The sequence below is a fragment of the Heterodontus francisci genome, chromosome 1, assembly GCF_036365525.1.
Source record: "Heterodontus francisci isolate sHetFra1 chromosome 1, sHetFra1.hap1, whole genome shotgun sequence".
Classification (NCBI taxonomy): domain Eukaryota; kingdom Metazoa; phylum Chordata; class Chondrichthyes; order Heterodontiformes; family Heterodontidae; genus Heterodontus; species Heterodontus francisci.
In genome coordinates this window covers 272,546,565-272,564,468 of record NC_090371.1, presented here as the reverse complement: position 1 = coordinate 272,564,468, position 17,904 = coordinate 272,546,565, and the positions used below count along the sequence as shown (strand labels likewise).

The 17,904-nt window shown below is 41.6% G+C and overlaps 1 protein-coding gene across 4 annotated transcripts in view; it reads left to right on the top strand.

The window, feature by feature from the left end:
- The first annotated feature begins 2,892 nt into the window (after window positions 1-2,892).
- The window catches only part of nrg1 (neuregulin 1), a 175,645-nt gene continuing 160,633 nt past the window's right edge, over window positions 2,893-17,904 (top strand). For all 4 annotated transcript variants that reach the window (XM_068045166.1, XM_068045163.1, XM_068045176.1 and 1 more), the window contains exon 1: window positions 2,893-3,158. In XM_068045166.1, coding sequence (XP_067901267.1) covers window positions 3,071-3,158 — 88 coding nt within the window. In that variant the 5' untranslated portion in view covers window positions 2,893-3,070. The remainder of the gene's footprint in view (window positions 3,159-17,904) is intronic.

Below are 17,904 nucleotides of genomic sequence, written 5' to 3'. Positions count from 1 at the left end.
AATGACTGCTTGATATTGATACTAGGCAGTAAATTTGGTTGAGTGTCCCATCGTTCATCATTAACTTCCTTCATCTCAACGAGCACCAAATTTCATCCCTCCCACAGAAATTCCAAAGTTTCCTTACGTTAAGAAACATAAACAAAAAATCCTTAGAAAAAAAAGTTCAATATAAGTGAAAACACCTCAGTTACCACCTTCCATGATGCCAAGGTTTAATTAGTTATTTTATTCAGTAGGGTGGGTGAGATTCATTCCCAGTAAGATGCAGAATATAAATGTGAAGGAGTGGAGCATATTTCCAGAACCTATTGATATGGTAAACTGCATTGAGTGAAAGGGATGAGACTGCACCATTTCATTGGTTTTAAGACAGCGAGACCAAGTGCACATTTCCATCTCATCAGTCTGAGCTGAAAAACCCAGGTCCCAGATGTAAAAGTGTAAAACATGCCAATATAACCCTCTTCTCCACCCAGGCCACTCGTAGTGTATTTGAGAATTATTCTTCATTTCATTGTTGAGTTGATAATGGTCAGTGCTGTGGATGGTAGTCTTCTCCAGTTAATTGCTAATTGACAACCATGACTGACAGCTGCCGGTAAATGACTCAATATTAGTGCCTATGTTGCTAAGGTGTGTACAAAATGTCCTTATTTATCAATATCCTTAGCAAGTACTGCTTTATATTCAGTTATAGTACACAAAGGAGAGAAGCAAGAAGACTGTTGGCCACGTACTACAATGAGTTAAATTAGGGCATTAGGAGTTTGCAGGAAAGGGACGTTGGTAAATTGTCCAAAACTTCTGCCATTATCAAAAGGGGGATAATTAGGAATCCAAATGTGGCTTATTGAATTTCAGGTTATGAATTATAAACAGGAGCAATCAACACCATTGTTGGGCATGTGATCTCTGTTGTATCTATGGGAAATGTCTCAAACTGCCTCGCAGGATCATAAATTCTCTTACGTGTCGGTTGTGCAGACAAACAAAGCTAAATAAATTTGGTGGTGGAACATCTAAACATCTAGCTGAAGGAGTGGAAAATATTGAAGGGAAGTAGGGCTTCTGAAAGAATGGTCTCCTCATTCCCTCCACAATGTGTGTAGAATGTATGCACCATAAGGGTTTTAATAAGACATGCATAGGACTTCTTATTCATTTGCTTCTATTTGCTGCCATTTGGAGATACTTGGGGCAGCTTTCCCTTGCAGGATCTCACATCTCATCTGTGAAGACGTGCTGAGGACTTAAAGTGTCTCTCAACTGAAACATGGACAGATACATTCAGACAACCAAGGACTTCTGTTAATGGATGAAGGAAGAGATCACAAGCCAGTTGTCCATTGGTGGGACTGTAGGGAAGTTTGCGGGTGGGTAATTCCTGCCCTCCACCATAGATAGATCCACATGAAGCCCATGTCTGTAAAACTGAAAGAGAAAAACTTACTAAAGCTGCCATTTAAAATCTCCCCCGTGGATAGGGAAGCCCAAAGAGACCCTGGTCACCCGGCACCAACTACTTGTATGTGTTCAAGACCCAGTGAGTACACCCCTGCCTCCCTGAACTTCTAAGACCAGGGCATACAGAAATAACTTCACTGTGTGTTAAAAGTGGGCGGGGGTGCTCATTGTTCTGCTTGAACATGAGGGGTCTGTGGAAAAGAGTCATCTGATGGCGTGATGTGTTTTTGCGCAGAAAGGAATTTGAGCCAGTGAGTGGGCAGGAGAGTTTATCAAAAGTTACTAGTTTTCCTGTTTTCTATTATCAATGCCAAACTATCTAATAATAATAAAAACTAAACTAAGGGCTGCAGTGTGGGGGTTGGAAGGTAAACTGCTCTCTCTCTAAGCAGGACCTAGTGATGTAATGTATTATATCGTCAGTATAATGACGGATATTAAGGGTTTTTTAAGGTTGGGAATTGGGCTATTTTGAGTGGATGACCTTTAATTCTGTCCGTGTTTACCGTTGTACAGTGCACCAAGCACGTCCGTACCCTTGTTTGTCAATGTGAACACCGAGCCCAACGCTTAAAATCCATATTTTAATTCTGATAAATATGTATTTTCAAACCAACACTTCCAACCGTTAAGGAAAATCAAATTTTAGACCGGGCTGAGTATTTTATGTGTAATAAATAAATAACATTGAAAAAACTTCACATTTAGTTTGCTGTTCACCATTTAAACTGACCAACCCGGCAGGGCGAACCGTAATCGAACATTGGATACAAGCCAATGTCCAGAGATTCTGCCTTTCAAAGGAACTTGAACACAGGTGGTAGGCAGTCCCTTTGATTTGCATATTCTGAAACAAAGTTGGTTTGAAATAGTTTTAGCGCTGGGCTGAGGCTGATATCAAGTGTGGGGATGCGGGCAGACTCTTTATCCACCCGGTTCTAAACAGTCCCCTGGATAAAGGGGACCAGATGGGACAATTTATATTTTCAAAATCATCTCTTTTTTTTTTCTGTCCTTTTCCCTTAAGAGCAAGTGTTCTGGAGATGGGAAGCTGTTCATTCCATCATTTGAGTGTGTGTAACTGTCCTGATTCCAGTTTCAGTCTGCTGTAAGGTACATTAGGTGAGCATTCACTTTTCGTCAGAATCAAAGCGGTGAGTACAGATGAGTCACTGTACATCTCTCCCTCTCGCAAACTTTTAAAGAAACTACATGGTACATTCTAAAACACACACACACATTATCTCCCTAGAAGGTTGGAGATGAACGCCCTGCCCTCCCCAAGCCCACTCCCAACTCCTGTGAGCTTTATTAAAACAAACATTAGCCCGTGTCAGCAGTTGTATCAGGGAGGGGCAATTCGTTGTGTGGGCGGATGAATCTCTGCTTAAACAGCAAGAGTTGCTAGAAAAAAAACTTCATTCAGTCCGCTCGGCTGTAGAGCAAAGTTACAGAGTAGACCAGGACCGAGACAACCCGGGGCAAGTTTGAAGAGCCCAGGACGACGCGGTATCGAACCCGGCTCCAGCCCCGAATAAGTTTTTTTTTGGGGGGGGGAGGATTATTCTCACTCCGATACAAATTTAAAGAAACCCGAAGAGAAATGCCCGGAAAGAAACAGAGAGGCAAAGGAAAAGGCAAAGGGAGAAAGGGCCAAAAAGGAGCGAGGGGCAAGGAAGAAGTTACAACAGGTAAAAAAAAAATTTAAACTTTGGAAAACTTATCTCTGACTGAATCCTGAGTTGTCATTGAGAAAGTTTCACTCCCAGAGATTCCTTCGAGTAAGGAGACCCTCTCCCGTTTACTCTTGAGTGGTAAAACTTTTCCTAAAGCTGGTTTTCTTTTTTTTTTGGTTACGGAGCTACTTAACCAGATTTGCTCAGATTCTGGCCAAACTTTCTGTTTCAAGTGTATTCCTTTTTTTTAATCTGATGGTCCATTCATTGATGTTATAAAGAGGGTCTGGAGGCTGGCACGGGTCCGTGAGCTTCGAACTCTTGACGGCAGTTACCTGCTTGCACTGGGTCTGGTGCCCTGAGCCGAGCCGGCAGTGAGTCGGGAACCTGGAGCCCAGGAACTAAAGCTCTCGGCGCCCTCTCAGCCTTTAGACGTGGCGAGGGCTCCCTCTGCTGGGCCCTGACCCCCTTCCTCCTCCTGGCATCTGTCTCTGCCCTCCTGCTGGTACACTTGCGCCCTTTGCTCAAAGTGCCCTTCAAGGAGAAGCTTGGGTTGCTGTAGCTAACTTGATCATTTTACCTTCGGCTTGGTCCAAAATATCAGGCACTGATGCAAGGTATTAATGCCTTACCTCAGCGTGAAGTGGAAGTAAGGTGGGACTTGTAGAATCATTAACAGCCCACTTCAGTCTGACACATCTTTTCAAACTGGTGCTTTCCTCCTTGTTCAGCTTGAAAATTGGTTTGTAAAAGGAGTGGGCATCAAGGTAGCACTTTACAAGCGTTTTGGGGGAAAGAACAGGCAATTGGGGCTTTGTGGATTGCTCCTTCAGAGAGCTGGCATCTGTGGGATGGGCTGAATGAGGAAAGTGAAGGTGAATGGGGCTGAGAGGAGTGCTCTTTGAGGTAGCTGGCAGATGGCTTCTGTGGTGTACAGTTCTATCATCAACTTGAATGGAGGGGCAAAAATCTTTCCGGATCACAGGTTCGTAGTTATTTTGTGATTTAGAAGGCTGGTGGAAGCAGGTTCAATAGTAACTTTCAAAAGATATATACTTGACGGGAAAAAAGTAACAAGGCTATTGGGATAGAACAGGTGAATGTCTACTTCAAGGAACCAGCACAGGCAAAATGGGCCAAATGTCCCATTATAAATATAAGTTGTTGTTGAATGTGCTCCTTCCATGATTCTAGCTAGTTATGAACCCTCTCTGTGTAGCTAGAGAAAGAAAATCAGTAACGCTGTGTCTGTGTAAGCATGGACAATCAGTAGTCGTTGTTTCCTTGTCTTTTTCTTTGAGTCACAACACTGTTAAGGTACGAAGCTGGAAAGCTGAGTGATTTGGTTTTAATACCTTGTCATGGTGAAATTCTTTTTGGTGGGGAGGGAAATAATCACTAATGTTTGATGAGCTGCTGAAAATTTTATGATTTCTGTGAACTGAGTTCATTGTCACAACGTGGGATGTGTTGAAAGCTGCATTAGTCTGAGGAGGACCAGCTCTTCTCCAGTTCTGTGTTAGTGATCCCTGTGTTATGTTTAAAATGATCCCAGACCCTGCCTGAAGTATGGATTTTGACAACACACCTGTCCGTGATTTTTTTCCAGTTTTGCTGCTTCAAATTAGCACTGGCAAGGACTGTAGGATTATCAGTTTAATGAAATGTTCTTTTAGCCATTGGTCATGTTAAAGGAGAGGACTTGTATTTATATAGTGCCTTTCACAAGCTCACAATGTCCCAAAGCACTTTACAGCCACTTTACGACACTCTTAATGTGTGGTCACTGTTACAATATAAGCAATGCAGCAGCCCGTTTGTACACAGCAAGGGTCCCAAAACTGGCAGTGTGATACTGATCAGATAATCTGTTTTAGTGAAGTCGGATGAGTGATAAATGTTGGCCAGGACACTGGGAAGAACTCCCCTGGTCTTCTTCAAAATATTCCTGTGGGGTCTTTTACATCCAACCAAGAGAGTAGATGGGGCCTTGGTTTAACATCTCCACAAGGTGAGACAGATAACACACAAGCAACAAAGTTTGTAAGTGGGTTATGGCCAGGCTAACGAGTGGAAGGAATTAATCAGCCTGCATTCGGTGACTAGCTGTTCTCAGGAATAACCTGGTAGGAATAATTAATTAATAGAATGGTAGGGACCTCCATTGGTGAAATTCATATATGAATGCTTAACACACTTGTATTGCAGGTCTGTACACATTATTTTTATTTTGAACGATTAACATCTGTTTAACGTGGTACACATAGGAATGTGGTATGCCCATGTGTAATACGTGTACCTATATGTTACTGATTGAAATATCTACCCTTCATAATGAATAACTTTTATACATATCTGTTTTTGTGACCAGAAATGAAAGATTGTCTCCTTAGCTCATAATCTGTCAGTGATAAATAATTTTGTGACTGTGTATCTCTTCATTTACTGGCGTAAAGTTAATTTAAAATAACCTGCAAATAGTTAATACCCACTATTGTGCTGTGTCTCAATGTCATTGAAAAGCTGTAACACAACCTGAGTAGTTATCCGGGTAGTCTGTGCTGTTTAAAGGTGTTTGTATAATTAAACGACTTTCTGGTTATTAAAGGTTTAGATTGTTCTGCCGAGTCAGTATTCTCTTCAGCTCCACTAAAATCAGTCTGAACAAGCAGGGATAACAAGTTTTTTGAATGCAGATAAATGACATGGAGCCAATTTTGAAATCTTTCAACTTATTTAGCAAGAAAATACCCCATTGTAAACTCTTTTTTTAAAAAAAAGAGTTGTGCAAATAATACATATTACATTTTCTGCTTAATTTTAGTGGGTTTGGTTTTTCTAACAAGTGTCAATATTTCAATCCTTTGCCTTCCGAAATTGCACTTGTGCTTTTCTGGTTCTGAGATTGGGAATAACTCGTATTGCAAGATTGGGTTTACTGTGATTTGTAGAGAGGCAGCAGCAAGATCCACAATTGAAAATGGACAAGACATAAAAAGCTAAATGTGAGCAATGAGCCTCAAAATGAAGTCTTGAGGTTTTACGGGGCAAAACTGCTCGCACACTGTCACTGTGTTAGGATAAATGTCATCTGTATTTTCTACAGAATTATTTAGTGACCTGCTTTTAATATTTTAATATTATTAGCATCTGTAAGCAAACTGACTGAAAGAGCACATTTAAAATCATAATGTTTCCTAAGTAACCTGCTACTCCAAGAAAGTTTGTTTTACAAGTTAGTGGGGATTTTTTTTATTGCACTGTACCTGCTGTTACCACGAACCATTTTTGGCTATAATGAGGAGCAGTCAGCTTTTCAGCAACTTTTAGCTTTAAGGAGACAAACACAGTTGTGCGACACTTGACAACTATCTGACAATCTATAGTTCCAGTATTGAAGTTCTCTTGCACCTTGTCTTTGCTTCCTTGTCTTGTAGACTTTGCTTTTTTTAAAGCAAAACCTATTCTTAATGTACGAATATTTAACCTGCAGATCCTGAGCTCTGTAATCTGGCCCAGGGAACTCAGCCTTACTTGTGTTCGCATTTCTCACTTGCTGGTTTGTGGGGGTTTCATGGGCCTGGAGATCAGCCACGTGGTTGCTGTTACCTATTGCTGAACAAATCCTAAAGTAAGAGCATCAAAATCTATTCATAACAAAAAATTCACAGGAATGTGGATTTAAACTTTATCAGTGCTCCTTGAGGTTCTGTGGGGCACACCTATGCAGCTTAAAGCCTGGCTCGAGTATAAAATTAAAGCCCGACCCGGGCCCGACCTGACGACAGCCAACCTGAACCCGACCCAAGCCCCTCAATTTTTTTAAATGCCCGACCCGAACCCGCCACATGTATTCGGGTTTGGTCGGGTATCCAGGCTTTAGATCAGTGATCGAGTACAGGTGCCAGTTGTTGATGTACCCGTGTTCAATTAACATCAGAAAGTTTAAAAAAAAAAGCAACAAACACTGATTTCAAGCAGGCGAAGGTGCCACTACCTTGAGCACTCGCGAGAAAAAAAGTATTCACTTCAGGAAATCATGCAATGTAACAAACAAGCTTCTGAACTGTATCAAGTTCCAGTGCCATTAACAAAAAATATCTCTGCAGAGAACTCAGGTTGGGAAGTTTAATCTCCCTATTTCCAGATAATTTTAAATCCTTGGGCCAAGTATAGATTAAAACAAGAGCTCAGGTGATGTTTCTGTACTTACTGTAGTTACTAGTATCTTCCCCGGGCTTGTCAGTTTCTCCCGGACTTGATAGATTTCAGAGTGTAAGGGATTGGGTTAATTTCACTCGGGTGCTTTATGTCGGAGGTTGTAACTGTTTCTTTCCCCTCCTTTTCCCCCCAACTCTTCTCACCTCTGATTTCTGTTTGCCCTGATCTCTGTCCACATCCAGCCCGACCCGACCTGAGCCCGAACTTTGGACCTGGAAGAGAGATCCGACCCGAACCCGAACCTGACACATATCGTCGCGTCCCGTCGGGTTCAGGTTGGGTAACCATGCTCTAATGCAGCTCAGGAAAGTGCATCTTGGGCACCTGATCTCAAATTACATAGAAACTACATCACAGAAGCAAGACATTCAACCACCTATACTGGTGTTTAAACTCTATACGAACTCTCTTCCACTCTAATTACCTCTTACCACTCTGCTGGCACTTCTCCTCCATTCCCTTCTCCCACCTGGATGCATCAAACATCCCCTTAAATACATCAATGTTCTCTGTTTCAGCTGCTCCCTATGGGAGTGAGTGTCACATTTTCACCATTAACTGTGTAAAGAAATTCCTCTTAAATTCTCCATTCGATTTGTTGGTGGCTATCTTATGTGAAACAGAATATTGCCACGGTTTACAAATTAGAAAGAAAAATTTGCATTTATACCTGACCTGAGGACATTCCAAACTACTTTACAGATGACAAAGTATTTTTGAAGTATCATCATGATTGTAATATAGGAAGCATGCCAACCAATTTGCATACTGCAAGATCCCACAACAGCAATGAGGTAATGACCAGATAAACGCTCTATGGGAGTGTATTTGAAGCAGCCGGGAACTTCAGCACAAGCAGCTTTTACACTAGAGGAGTGCAGATGTATAGTTCTACCATAATCCACAATATAAACAGCCTGGTTTATAGATTTACACAATCTTGCGGTGGACATGAAAACTAAACAGAGGGAGCAAGTTCCATGGGTGCTCTGTCCCCTCAGTCAGGTCACTAGTGGAATTAATTTGGGCCGCAGTCACCACCACCCTATGAGAAATCTAAATGAATACTTTTCCAAGGCCAGGACAAAAATTAAAATGGAAAACATAAAAGCACCTTGTGGTTTACAATGGTATTCAAACTCCTGAAATGTCTTAACTAGAATCACAACCTTCCTTGTTTTCAATGTAAATACGCTTCTAACCTTAACAGATGCCAGCCAGTTGTTAGTGTTGTATAACAAATGATAATACAGTAGCATTTAACATTTTGTTGTCACATCATGGGATGTGTTGAAAGTTGTATTAGTCTGAAGAGGATCAGCTCTTTTCCAGTTCAGTATTAATCATCCCTGAGCTACATTTAAGATGATCCCAGAACACTCTCTGGGATACGGTGTAACAGCAAAGTTGACAATCAGAATGGGTTAATATTTACACCAAAGTGCAGTTGCATCTGAATTAATTTTTTTGTGCACATCCCTTAAACACAAAGCAGTGTCACATGTTTCTGCTACTCTGCAATGTTGGTCTGATTGTTCAAAATGGTTATTGATGATAAGATTGTTGGTAACAACAGAACTTTGTTCACTAGCAAATATATTCTGCAGAGCTGCTCTTAGGCATGTTAAAGCACTAATATCAAACTGCATCTTTGCAAGTCATCCAGTGCTTCAGGTGATTAGTATCACACAGTCGATTTCATTGCAGTGTTTTTGTTTTTTTTGCATTTGCAGTTCATAAAATCACAAGATAATTATAGTTAAATAATTAAATATCCCTCCAGAAGAACCCAATTCCGATGCAGGATCCAATACTGCCTGTGTGGAGTTTGCAAGTTCTCCCTGTGTCTGCGTGGGTTTTCTCTGGGTGCTCTGGTTTCCTCCCACAAGCCAAAAGACTTGCAGGTTGATAGGTAAATTGGCCATTATAAATTGCCCCTAGTATAGGTAGGTGGTAGGGAAATATAGGGACAGGTGGGGATGTGGTAGGAATATGGAATTAGTGTAGGATTAGTATAAATGGGTGGTTGATGGTCGGCACAGACTCGGTGGGCCGAAGGGCCTGTTTCAGTGCTGTTATCTCTAAAAGAAAACTTAAAGGATTCCAGGACTTTAATCTCCACTATTCTATCTGAGAGACCATTCCATGCAATGATCACTCTTTGTGTGAATAATAATGTCCTGATATCAGCCCTAAATTTACTCTTCGCTAGTTTGAACCTGTGTCCCCTTTTCCTACTCTTGCAATTTACTTTAAAGCTATATTCTGGATTTACCTTTTCCATTCCTGTTTCTATCTTATATCCCTCAATAAGATTGCCTCTCAGATGATTTCCATCGTAACTTGGACCTCTTAATACTGGGATCGGTCTCACGGCTCTTCTGTGCACTGCTTCTTGTGTCCCAGTGACCAGAACTGAACCCAGTACTCATGGTGCGGTCTGACCAGAGTCGCATGTAGTTTGATCATGACCTCCTCCGCGAACTGGTATTCTACCCTTTTGACTATTGTACATAAATATCTTCTTGGTTTTGTTGCCTGCTGCTCTGCATTGGCTGGATATATTTCAACATTGAGTCTACTAAAACTTTGTAGGTCTCTTTCAGCTTCATCTATAGCTATTTCAACACCATTCATGGTACCAGTGTATGCACAGATTGCATGTAGAAATACAGAACATCTTTAATTACTTATTTATTCACCAGATAATATTCAATAACTGTATTTTTTGTTATACTACCGATTATTTGCCAGTGATTTTGGAGGACAGAAACTTATGTGAGACACTTATTGTACAGGCTGTGAGCACCAAGCCTCTCCATCTGGCATAAATCAACCTCATGGTAAAAGAATGATTAAACTGAATTTATGACCTACATTGGCTCACAATCTGGTAATACCTCGATTTCAAAATTCTCGACCTTGTTTTCAAATCCCTTCATGGCCTTTCCTTTCCCTATCCCTGTAATGCCCAATAACCCTACAACCCTCCGTGATCATTGCACTCCTCCAATTCTGGTCTCTTGCACATTTCTGATTTAATCGCTCCATCTTTGGAGGCCATGTCTTCAGCTGCTTCGGCTCTAAGCTCTGGAATTCCCTCCTTAAACCTCTCCACATCTTTCAATTCCCTTAAGGCAATCGTTGAAACCTATCTATTTGACCAAGCTTTCGGTTGCTTGTCTGATAACACTTCTGTGAAGTGCCTTGGGACGTTTTACTACATTAAAGGTGCTCTATAAATGCAAGTTGCTATTGTTGCTTTTGCACATTAAAAGTGTGACAGGCATACAAATACTCTTGAGGAGGTCAGTATGCGTTGTTGACCTCCCTGTGAGTGGGGTTATTTATAAAGGATAAAGCACCATTCCATCAAACCTCTTTAAAAGTAAGCAAAGGTTTTGTTGACTCCTTCTTGCTCATTCATTTCATGAGCTGCAGTCCAAAGTGGAAATGGCTCAACCCATGTGGATCTCTGACACAGCAGAACCAGGTGCCTCCCGGTGATCACTCTTCAAAGTGACGATTGGAATGTCAACATATCGATCACCACGATGCTGCAGAGTACAATAGGATATGATCATTTTGCAACTCAACTTTTCTTTACCAAACCAAGGGGTGTCTTAATAAAAAAAACCTGCAGGGACTGGGAGGCACTGAGTTCTTCTCTAAAACTTGGATTCATCTCTAGCTGCAGGAGTGAAATCTCCTTCGTCTGGGTTGTTGAAGGCTCTATATCAATGCACGTTGTTGTTGTCTGAGTTTGGAAATTCCATCACAGTTCCAAGTAGGTGCAGATCCACAGTATGGGCAGGATTATGAGCCCCCACTGGGGCCAGGAACGGAGGTGGGGGGGAGCTAAAAATAGCCTCACCGGCCAGCATATTGGTTCCCTGGCTTTATAGGTGGTGATACAGAGGTGGATGTAGATGGTCTTGGTGATGGAGAGGATGTGGGGTCAGAAGCTCAGCTCATGATCAAATAGATCGGCAAGGTATTGGACCGTCTAGTACAGACAGGAATAGTGGGCAGCCAGATAGAATCAGTGGTTAGGAAATGGAGTTTATGTTTAATTAAATACCACAAACATGTCCCTAGCAGATTAGCATCCTGAGATTTTAAATCTTGTCACTAGTTGTGTTCAGTGTGCTTCAGAATTTCCCCTCATATTGCAAGATCTAATCTGGATAGCGTGTTCTAGTTCTTATGTAAAAGGTTGATGCTGAAACAAATACTAATTATTGACTTCCTGGCGTGACAGAAACAAAATAAATTCTGTAAATAAAATAAAATGTGTAATCCTTCTGCAAAGCTATTGCATAAACTGCGTTGAGAGTACTGTCTACTTTCCATTTAATTGACTTGAGCCTTGTGCACTCTGTCAGCTTGTTTCAGCAACTGGGGCACTACAGCTGGCCTTTCTACCCCAGGCAAGGGAGGGAAATCTGTCAGGGTTCCTACTCCTTAGTTATTACTCTGTGGTCTCTGCTGGAAACTGCCTGTCTGCGGCCTTCAGGTGAGGCTGCATGCTGTTCAGTTGGTAGGCTAACACTCCATTGCAGTACTGGGGGAGTGCTGCATCGGCAGAGGTGCCACCTTTTGGATGAGATGTTAAACCGAGGCACCATTTGTCCTCTCAGGTGGACATAAAAGATCCCATGGTACTACTGTGACGAAGGGTAGGGGAGTTATTCCCAGTGTCCTGGCCAATATTTTCCCCTCAGTCAACATCACAAAAATAGATTATCTGGTCATTATCAAAGTGCTGTTTATGGGATCTTTCTGTGTGCAAATTGGCTGCCGTGTTTCCTACATTATAAGAATGAATTCACTTCAAGAAGTACTTCCTTAGCTGTAAATGCTTTGGGATGTCCGATGGTTGTGAAAGGCACTATATAAATGCGAGTCTTTCTTTTTTCCTAAGATTGAATACTCTGATGATCCTAACTCTCACGGCTGAGATGCTATTGGGCAGCAGGAACTGCTCCTGAGCCAAAGTCAAGAGTTTACGAGCACTCTGGGTGAGGAGGTTGGGACTGGAGGGGGGGGAGAAATGAATCCTTTGGGGGAACATTTGATTGTGTCTTTTCTCTCTCCCACCCCCACACCTGACTGCCTCCAATGAATGAGAACCTCAGTGCTATACATGCTGGACATGTATGTGTGACAACACCACGAAAGGTGGGGAGCAATGCCAATCGACACAGTGATCCCCCGGATCTGAGAGAAGGGGTGCTCACAAGAGGAAAATTCTGGTCATGGATCTGTGACTTCCCAGCCTTTAAGACAAATGAACAGAAAGCCAAAGATCGCAGAATCACCTCATCAATTTGAGTTTGTTTCCAGATATGCTGTCCTGAGCACAAGCACATCTACAGCTGGACAGTCAAGCTAAAATAGCAACAAATAAGGAAGCTTGCAGCATTGGCTTCATCTGGCTAACCTACTTTTCTATCCTTCACATTTTAACCATTGTGTCATTACTTAATCCATCATAGTCATTTCGCCCAGGAGAATATCAGCGGGATTTACACAGGGGAATGCACTATGATTCAAAATCAAATATTTTTCAAATGTCTGAAGACTATCCTGACAGCCCATGAGCAACAACCATGATGATTGAAAATAGGAACTGAAATTGCACTCTGCTCGGTTGCATCTTTATTATACACAGGTTCTGTCTAGAGACAGTGAAGGGCAGTGAGGCAGCAGCAGTGCATTTCCAGGTGTGCCTTTTGGAAAATTGAAATACAGGTGAAGTAGGACACTGGTTAGAGACAAAATCCAAGGCATCAAAGTATGATTATAAAGGTCATTGAAGTGAGTCAAGGTGTGAAATGCACTTGGGCTGGTCGTGTATAGTCATAGGCAGTCAAGAGTATTTTTTTGAGTTGGTGTGTTTTTGTTTTCGTAGTGTCCGCAATATAAAAATTAAATGTGTATGGTACGTAAAACAGAGGTTTCCTCTTTCGAAAACCTATGTTATTTTGCTCGTCAGGTATTGAAGCTGAAACTCGTGTTATTTCATGAAACACAAACCAATTCCATCTCATGAAATGCTAGCCTTATCTTCTGCTCTGTTATAATCATCTGTAACATGTTAGGAAAGATTGACAGATGAAATATTTCTATTAGAAATTTCTATGTCCCAATTTGTATTGGAAACTGTCCATGCAAACTTGTCACGCTGCATTGTACCTTCCCACCAGTGGTAGCGCTCTAGTGCCTCAGTTTTTTATTTCCCAACCTAACTACCTGGATTGCAGAGAAGTTCCTAAAGTCAAACTTGATCTACTTCTCTGCTTTCCAATTTACTTTTTTCTATTTAACAATAAACCCAAATGTATTAATATCTGTAAGTGAGTCACCACATTCTATGGAATAACTGTTACACCTGTAGGTGGTGCCATGATCGGCTTTTAATGTAACATCAGTAACAACTCTCCAGCACTCCCCACAAGCTTCCACCATCTGTCTCAGTGCCTGCACTATAATCAAGTGTGCTTGCCCTCTGGGACAGAAAGGTAAAGCGAATATTCCTTTTTTTTTCAAAATTTGGGTCTCTGTTGACGTTTTAAAAATAAAGGCTAATTCATTGTTTTAAAAATTATAGCCTATAATGTTGCAATTTTTTTTAAAATTGGCATTAATAATTTTTTAATAAAAAACAAACTTTTTGATTTATCTTTTTAAATAAAGGGCCCCATTATTTTAGCAATTGAATTATATTGAAATAGTCGTTTGATAGTACTGAACTTGAGTATTGTTGAAAATAGAGACATGTTGTTGAAGATTTTCATCTTGCACTCATCAGGACATTCTGCAAGAATACCAATATAAGGGAAAACAATGATTTTATATGAGACTTTGTATGAGAAGAGAGTGCTGGTTGGTTACATTGGTATTCTTGCAGATCATATTGATGTTATAAAATGTGGTATTAATTACTTAAAAGTAAGTCCAGGGTCTCTTCAAATTAATTAAACTGGAATCTTTCTGCTCTCTCGTCCCCCTCCCCTGTCTCATGACGCTTCACCATCTTCCTCCCCCTCTATAGTAAACTTTCTATTTCCCCCTCCCTGATATATTACACAGCGTAGCACTTGTTTCAAATTTCTGCAAGCCTCAAATTTACTGTGGTGCAGCGGGTCCAGCTTGTGGCCTTAAATAAGTTACAGACAGCTTTACATTTGCCCAGGAATTGTACATCGTGCGTACTCCAGAAAATGTGAGTTCAATGGAGCAATTAAATTCAATTAAAAAGAATTATTGATACCTTGCAATAAAAATGTTGGGATCAGCAAAACAGACCATGGTGCTGTTGGAGTGATGTAAAAATCCAACTGCTTCACTGGTGCCCTGTAGGGAAGGAAACCTACTGTCCTTACCCAATCTGGTCTATATGTTACTCCAGACTCACACCAATGTAGCTAACTCTTAAATGCCCTGTGAAATGGTCTAGCAAGACATGCAGTTGTATCGAGATTCAATGTAGGACAGCAACAGTCAAGAAGAAGATCCACCATCACCTTCTCAGGACAACTGGGGAAGGCAGTAAATGCCGGTCTTGCTAGTGACGCCCGTGTCCCAAGAATGAATAATAAACATTACTTGGTATAACACTCCAGCCCTTGTAGAACATCAAGGCCAGGAATTTCCTTGGCGCTGCTAATGCTCCACTCTCATAATTCCTTGCGAAGTGCCAAGGATCCACCTTAACTCCAACAAAGTTATGGCGGGAGAGTGGGAGCTGATCTGAGGAAATTCCCACCTATATCATCCAATTTAATGTATATATATATATATATATATATATATATATATATATATATATAGTGTGTGTGTAAGGTTTTGAGTTACATCTATCTTGTGTAAATTTATGTATTTTAAAAAAGAATAGCAATATGTGAACAGTGAGGAAAACTATTCATTTTCCCAACAACAGAACAGGCCTTAAACGGGGCCTACAATGGAAAAGATAAATGCCAATTAATCACTGAAGAAAGTGGAGCCCGCATGTAACTAGTTTCACCTTGATTCAGGTTCAGGGCTCCAATTTTGAGTCGAAGAAGAATTTCCAGTGACATCATGAGGGAGGTCTCTCTGATTTTCCTTGACAGGCATGGGCTGCTGTCCTGAATTTTTTTTTCTTTATTTGTTCACAGAATGTGGGCAACACTGGAAAAGTCTGCATTTATTGCCCATTCCTAATACCCCTTGAGAAGGTGGTGGTGAGCTGCATGAGTGGCTTGCTAGAGCACTGTTCACGGCAGTTAAGGGTCAACCACATTGTTGTGGATCTGGAGTCACTGATAGGCCAGAGCAGGGAGTTTTGGCAGATTTGCTTCTTTAAGGGACATTGGTGAACCAGGTGCGTTTTTAATGACACTCCAGTAATTTCATGGTCACCATTACTGAGACTTATCTTAATTCCAGATTTTTAAAAACCTAATTAAATTTCCCAGCTGGGATTTCAACTCGTGTCTCTAGATTATCAGTCCAGATCATTGAATTACTAGTTCAGTAACATAGCCACTATGCCACCATACCCACACCAATAGTTAAATCACCACTCCCATCCCCCACCTGCCATCGCCTGTACCTGAGATTTAGGAATGTTAAGTTAAAACTCTCAGAAGCTGTGTAAGTCATTCTAATTTTGTTCACAGCTTTTGTAAAGCAGTGCATCCTTCAACTCACCATGAGCAATGCCACAGGAAAGCTGCGAGCAATGTGATGTCATATAATTACATATATATTCATTGAACATTCTAGCGTTCAATTAAGTGCAATGTAACCCTTGACTGCAACGGCTTGCTCCTGCCTTCTTGCTTCCCAAACTGAGGAGGGAAGAGGGATATTCAAGTATTAGAGCAAGGAAAGTGTAACAGATGGAGTACAGTCGGAGTGGGAAATGGGAGGATCAACCCTAGTTATAGCAGCAGGAGTCATCTCCAAGACGCTAGCATCCTGAGGTGATCTGGGAAGGCGTCCCAGACTGTGAGGGCTGTGAGAGCTGACAGAGTTTGGAAACAGCTGGAGGTGATCTACCTTAGGGAAGGTTGCATTGCAAGGACTCAGTCAGGACTGAGGGGAGGATGAATCACCAAACATACTCGGGTAACCAGCAACAAACAGAATCACACTGCCACAGTCCTGTGGCATCGACATGCTGAGGGGGATCCCTTTCTCTTTGCAATACATCAAGCACAGTTTGTGCTTCAAATGAATAGATTAATATGTGGCATCATAGGGATAAAACAGTTTTTAAAAAAACAATAATGGAGAAAATAAAATTAAACTTTATACAATTGAGATTGGCCTGTATGTACACCTAAATCCCTGTACTTGCCCTTGCATTATGTGGCTGATAGAGGATTGACTGCGCCTCCCTGTACTTGCCCTGCATTGAAGGACTGTTGCAGAAGTGAATACACATTGCGCCCAGCACCCCCACCCACCCCACAGTGCTTGCCCCTGCACTGAACATTATTCTCTTTGCAGTTTTCCTGTGCTGTAAACATCCTCTTGAAAGCTTGTGGATGAATCAGTAAGGACATGCTATTTAATTAAATTGCAGAGCCCCAAAATGCATCTGCACAGGCCTATGGAACTATTTTTACAAGAGAGTGTTATTCTCGGCACGATCCATATTTGTGTTTTCTAGGGGATGAAAGATGAGATTCAGGGGCGAGGGTGAAGAGCAAAGACCAGCACCACAAGGCCCAATACAGTTTCACCTGGGGGGAAAGATAAAGTCATACCTTCAAAATGGATCACAGATTGAAGAACACTTTTCACATTTTTTGCTTTACGTGAGGGAGATGTTTCATTAGAACGGAAAACATCCCATTTTGTGCATTTTTATACAGCAAAATATTTGGACCTTGCCATTTCCTTGCAACCATGCCTTAAGACATTGCTGACAATGATGCCACTTTTTGTCCTGTGTCTAATTTCTTTTAATTGGGATTGGTTATTACTGTAACCTCTTTTTGCTGCTATGAAATAGTTAATTTCAGCACTTCCCTTCCATAAGTTCTGTAGTGGCTTGGGTGGGTAGTCTTATGAACTCCAAGTTACCATTGTACTTTGATCCATCCATATAGAAAATGTAGCAATTTTGAGCTGGATTTTTAGACCCGCTGGGGCCCTGAATAGAAGCTGCCGAATGTGGAATATCCTGCCTCTGGCCTGCGTGCTGGTTTCCCGGCTCCATCCCGGACCATTTCCCTGGAGGCAGGAAGGTGGCAGGGCTACTTGCCCACGATGGCAGATAGCCAATTAACTCAATTAAAGGCCTGTTAATGGAGGCTGACTGAGATTTTCCAGTCGGCCTCTCGGTTTCCGGAGGCAATGAGGGACAGTTTAGCTGCCTCCCTGCAGCAGACCAAGGGGCCAGCGCTCCGGGCAGGTTTAGACATCATCCCTGCCTGCCTAGGTGAAGCCCTCAAGCCTTCCTCTGGATGCGTTCTCCATCACCCCCATAGTGGCCCAGCTGCAAAGGCCATTTTTTATTTTAAGTTCAAAAAGGCTAGAG